This window comes from Triticum aestivum, chromosome 5B (genome assembly GCF_018294505.1).
Source record: "Triticum aestivum cultivar Chinese Spring chromosome 5B, IWGSC CS RefSeq v2.1, whole genome shotgun sequence".
NCBI classification, from domain to species: domain Eukaryota; kingdom Viridiplantae; phylum Streptophyta; class Magnoliopsida; order Poales; family Poaceae; genus Triticum; species Triticum aestivum.
Window position 1 is genome coordinate 130,167,958 of NC_057807.1, and position 5,581 is coordinate 130,173,538.

A 5,581-nucleotide genomic window follows, 5' to 3' on the forward strand; every position below is an offset into this window, starting at 1 on the left:
GGGCACGGTACGGGCCCGTGCGCACGGGGTGCTCCAGCGCCAGCTTCCTGTGTAGTCCGTGGGCACGGGGTCTCGGGGGCCCGTGCGCACGGGGTCACCTAGGACTTCTTGTTTTGCTGCTGTTGCACTCCGTCTTGGTTCGCAAGGCTTTGGGGTAGTCCTCCTTCTCCTTGGTGATGCTCCTGAGCTTCTTGGTGATGTTCCTCTTCATACCTAAGGAGGCATAGCGTATTTTGGTGAGGTAGTGACCATGTTCCATTCATGTCCATATGCAAGTCAAGTAGGAAGGAGTTCACCTCGGTTTCCAAAGCACGTGCTCTAGCTCTTGTCATGGGTCCTCGTGGGGTTGGATGTGTCGGTGTAGAGTCCATGGGGATGATGGAATGATGCTCCACATCAATTTTCTTGTTGATATGAGTAGTCTATCATTCCTATTAAGCTAGACTCGCACACAGTGCTACCACTCTACTCTAGCCACCACTAGGTGTAGGAAATATTCTAAATTTTGGTAGCACCTCCTTTGTTTAGAACGACATCCATGCAATACAAACGATGAAAAATAACTCCAGGACACGAGGTAATAAGGCCAGAGAGACCAAAGGCTCACCATAAGCAACAGAGTCTCATACCGTGGCAACTAAAGATAATCCAAGTATTATGTGATATACATGTCTAATGTTTTTGTAATGTAGGATAGCACACCCACATACACTCTATTCCTATGAAAACCTATGAGATACCGAGTCGGCACAACATCTTGAGATTGAGGAAGTCACCGCATACGCCTTCGTAATGACTCTCACTAAACGCACATTGTCACGAGGCCTGAAATAAATCCAGAAAAATGCGACCACTAGTGCCAAGTCTAGGAGTTGAACTATTGGGTTGGTTCCAACACAAGGAACCTAACCATCTGAGTTTAGCTCAGTTCGCTATGAGACCACATATTGATCTGCAAGGCAATCGGTTAATACTTGAACACGCAGGCCTAAACCTCTTTCATATCTATCTCTAACCTAAGGGCCTTAAAAACTTTTTCAAGCCTCCTTTCTGTGGAACCCCAATTGTTCATGCTTCTTATGGTGCTTTGGTTTCTTCACTATCATCACGGTGCAGTGCGCGTTGTGAGTGCAGTAATCGCTCACGCTCCCAAGGACGGCCCTGCAAGAAATCAGTTTAATTAGGTAAAATTCTATCCATTATAAATAAAACAATAATGGTGATACATTATCAATGGTTGTTACTTGATCGTTGTTTCGGTTAATCGCCACAGTTGCATGTATGTTGAACATTTTTCATCCTTATTACAAGCATGGTCAATGGTTGTCCATGACCTTGGGTTGCATCCAAGCCAAACTCTCCATGTCTCCATTTCAAACATTGTTTGATAAAATTTAACAGGATATTGATTGCCACAACCCCGCTAGTCATGTACATTTATTAGATTGTTTTGTTACTATGATGTTTCTTTAGCACGTTGACATATTGCATTGTAACAAGTTAGGTATATGAATTGTTGATGCAAAAGCCGGGGTAATAAAGCTTCTATTTTCTTGAAAAAGTTTGTTTTCCTTCCAAAATACTCCCTCCGTCCGAAAATACTTGTCGGAGAAATGGATGTATCTAGACGTATTTTAGTTATAGATACATTCAATTTTATCCATCTCTCCGACAAGTATTTAGGGACGGAGGGAGTATTTGAAGTTCTGTGATTATCCTAAGTCAAACTGTAGGAAAAATGGCATGTATCCTTTTCTTTGCGGGTGATAGGGAAATGGTTATGAATCAAAGGAAGCAAATCTTGTGTTGTAGATTGTTGATATTTTGTTTACAGATTTGGTCACATTCAACCAAGTTTGACTAAGAACAAACCCAGAACTTCAGTTATTTTGAAACGACAGAAGCGTGAGTACCAAAGTTAGAAAGGCAAACCAACCTCTTGAAAGCGCCGTAGCCATGGCTGCCCATAACCAGCATGTCTGCATGATGCCTCTCAACTGCCTCGCACAGCACATTCCTCGCGTCGCCCTCTTTCACTTCATAGCTGACGTCGGTCACCTGCATATACATATAGCGACGATCTATCATTACTTGTAGCTTATGCTATCTGGCGATCAATAAGGATTGCGTCCCCGTTCTGACAAAGCACGGCGCATACATGTGAGCACTGCTCCTTGGCCTTGTCGATGACTCTGGCGGAGGCGCGCTTGAGGTCGAGCTCCACCCTCGGGAGCAGCTCCGCCGTGCCTATGCCGGCGATGCCGATGACGGAGGCGGCAGGGGGCTTGGCGCTGACCACGATGAGGTGGTACTGCTGCGGCTGGCCGGGGGCGAAGAAATGGTGGATCGTCCACTCCAGCGCGTAGTAGCTGTGCTCGCTCTCGTCGATCCCCAGCACCATCGCCGGCTTCCCGCTCGCCGCCGGCTTCCCGTTTGCTCCTGATTCCGCCCCCACCGCCGGTGCAGTAGACGTCTCTGCCCTCTCCGCTGCCATGAGGGCCTCTCCCTCCGCCGCCATGTTTCCTTGAGCCAGTTCCGTTACCTAGTGGCCTCAACTTGGCTGGCTTTGATGATGATGAACAAGAAAAGAAGGGAAGCAGCTGATGAAGCGGACGGTTTGTACCTCTGGGAAAATGGGGCTAGCGGCTGGGAGGAGGACCCGGAGCGCGGGAAGCGCGCAGGTTACCTCCGTGTCCTGTGGCTATCAAATTTTGTTCCTTTTTTTTAGTCTCCTTTTGCAAGGGGATTAAAAAATCTGAACAGAAGAAGCATACATTTACAAATCACACTTCGATAAGAAGCAAACACACGTGTCCACTGCAAGGAACTTGCAGTCTTGATTACATATACATACAACATTCGTGCAATTGATGCATCTGCATCACAAATAACACTGTTCTGATGAGGCACGTCATCAGTTATTCACCATCTCAATCAAGAATCCACATGTAGGATATTGTGGGCCACTTGCAGGAGTTCGCTACTCTGAAGTTGTGAATTGTGACATCCGCGATCCATTTATTCACAAACATGCACACATTGGCTATACACACGAAAGCTCAAATACTAATCACTGAGCTGGGCGTTGCTCAGTGCTTGTGCTTTGGTTTCTTCACAATCATCACAGTACAGTGCGCGTGGTGGGTGCAGTAATCGCTCACACTTCCAAGAACAGCCCTGCGGCGAAGTTCAGGAAAGTTGATAACACAGGTGAGCAATGATGGATAATTCAAAGTAAAACAGGGAAGATATTTTGTGTTGAATGCCAGAGGTGTTTAACTAAGAAGACGACACTAGTCCATGGATTTATTTTCCTTGGGTTTTAGGCTTAGAGAGAGTGGCAATTGTTCGTAACACTGCCAAGGTGCCATCGATCTAAGCTGCAAACAGGGGAGAACAGAGCACAAGTAGTAATGTTGCAATACCTTTTGATTGCTCCATAGCCATGGTTGCCCACAACCAACATCTCTGCGTGATGCCTTTCGACCGCCTCGCAGAGGACGTTCCTCGCATCCCCTTCCACCACTTCAAAGACAGCATCGCTCACCTACAGCAAAATCATCAACAATCTTATAATGAGCAAAAACGGTTCACCGCCCTCGCTGAAACTGACAAGCAATTCTCAAGTCGAGCCCAGCTTAAATTTGTTTCAACTAGACTTTTCTTTCATCCGCGGGGAAATTAGACAATTAAGCTAGCTTCGGAGCTTCCTCGATGTAGGGTAAGTGTGATTCGTCTTACAAACTCCTGTATATTAGGTATAATAAATTTATTTTTTGCTGGTAGGTATAATAATTGTTAGACAAAAATCTTTAGGCATAATATAGACGTGGTTTAAATTAAAGCAATGTTCAAGATCATACGCGTCCTTCTTTTCTGGACGGGATCATACGCGTCCAGCGTCTTGATGTGACACCGATTTTAGCAATATTCAAGTCTAGTAGTATTATATTGTACTACTACGACCAGAAGAGTAGTACAGAAATCCACCTGCGCGCAGAGCTCCTTGGCCTTGTCGATGACGCGCAGCGAGCTCCGCTTCAGGTCCGCCTCAACGAACGGCAGCACCTCTGCGGCACCTAGTAGTAGTTAAAATCGACCGATAAATCTCCGTACGAGCCCGATCGAACGCAGTCCCCAATTTCGGAAACGCGATGGAGGGAAGAGGGCGCGCACCTGGTCCGGCGAGGCCGACGGCGGACGCGGCGGTGGGCTTGGCTGTGACGACGACGAGGCGGTACTGCTGCTGCTGGCCCGGGGAGAAGAAGTGGAGGAGCGTCCACTGCAGCGCGTAGTAGCTGTGCTCGCTCTCGTCCACCCCGACCACCATCGTCATCTTGCCCGCTGCCGACCCTGAAGCCGCCGTCGCTCCGGTTTCCTCCGCCATGGCTCCGCCAAAGCTTTGGGCTTCTCTCCCGCGACACGCTACACAGTCCGCGCGGTCTCTCGACGGGTCTGGAATGGAATGGAATGGAAGGGCAGCGGCGTGTACTCCTCATGAACCTTACCATAATAAACGTGCTTGACGGGCGCTCTGACGGGTGGGCCCGGCATTGCAGAGCGCGCGCCGGTGGGCCCGGGAGCTACCTTACGTGATCTGATTCGACGTCGGGGCACGTCAGTTGAGGCTCCTGTGGGATGCGATCGTCCTGCATTGCCCGGTGCATTGTATTTCGCCGGCTTTGCCTGTCATTATGCCAAAGCTGTGGTTGCTAACTCATCACTTATCGGCAACTTGGACTTAGTCGCCCGTTGGCAAACCATTGCCTCAATGGATCTACGGCATTGCAAATCATTGCCTCAACCCTCAATGGATCACACTTGTCGTAGATAAGTAGACTCAGAGCATCTACATCCTGCCACCCCAAACCCTCCTTAATCAGTCCTGGCTAGCCGCCCGGTCACTGACCGGTCATAAAATTTCGACCCAACCGGACGCCTCAAACGGATCTTAAACGTCTGGACTGACCGACATCCCTCGTATCTAGTTTAAATATGAGGCGGATATGGAGCGCCCGGGCACGCCCGCCACGTCGAACCCGGTCCAAGCTGGCCCACCCGACCCCACATATATTTCTCCCCATTCGCTTGCCGAACCAACCCTAACCACTTCACTTCATTCTTCTCCACCATCCAAGCTCATCTGTGGTGGCGTCCAGACGTCTTCGGCATGGCGGATAGCGGATCTGAGTCCTTCACCTTCAGACCCGTCGACCCCGAGCTCATCCCACGCGGCCTCGAGGAGGAGATGGTCGTCTGGCTTGCGCTCCGCCACTCCCGGGAGGAGGCCCGTGCACGGCAGTGCTCAGGCTTCTTCCGTCAGGAATCCATTGCGTCTGCCTAAATGGCGCATGGATCTGGCGCTAGGGCAGCCGTCATTGCATGACCGAAGGCTGTGCGGTCCGTCTGGCGTCCAAACGCAACGGCGGGCGCGCAACCCCTCCGTTGGCACGCCGAGGCCATGGATGCACCATGCGTGTTGTCCGATGCAAAATGGTGCGGCGTGCCCGCCGTGCGCGGCAGCAGGCGCGGGAGGCGGCGGCAGCGCTCGCAGCGGTGGATGTTGGCGAGGCAAAGTCAC

General features: G+C 50.0%; 2 protein-coding genes across 2 annotated transcripts; both read right to left on the minus strand.

Annotated features, from left to right (window-relative positions):
* Nucleotides 1–370: 370 nt before the first annotated feature.
* LOC123110789 (universal stress protein PHOS32) lies at nucleotides 371–2,567 on the minus strand. The gene is made up of 3 exons (XM_044531392.1): nucleotides 2,159–2,567; nucleotides 1,937–2,058; nucleotides 371–1,161 (listed from the first exon to the last, which is right to left on the minus strand). The coding sequence occupies exons 1-3, from the start codon at nucleotides 2,516–2,518 to the stop codon at nucleotides 1,038–1,040; spliced, it is 606 nt and encodes a 201-aa protein (XP_044387327.1). The 5' UTR covers nucleotides 2,519–2,567; the 3' UTR covers nucleotides 371–1,037.
* A 208-nt stretch (nucleotides 2,568–2,775) lies between these two features.
* On the minus strand, nucleotides 2,776–4,493 carry LOC123110790 (universal stress protein PHOS34). Its single transcript, XM_044531393.1, has 4 exons — nucleotides 4,177–4,493; nucleotides 3,991–4,079; nucleotides 3,426–3,547; nucleotides 2,776–3,177 (listed from the first exon to the last, which is right to left on the minus strand). Exons 1-4 carry the CDS (start codon nucleotides 4,385–4,387, stop codon nucleotides 3,090–3,092), a joined length of 510 nt encoding a protein of 169 aa, XP_044387328.1. The 5' UTR covers nucleotides 4,388–4,493; the 3' UTR covers nucleotides 2,776–3,089.
* Nucleotides 4,494–5,581: the final 1,088 nt, after the last annotated feature.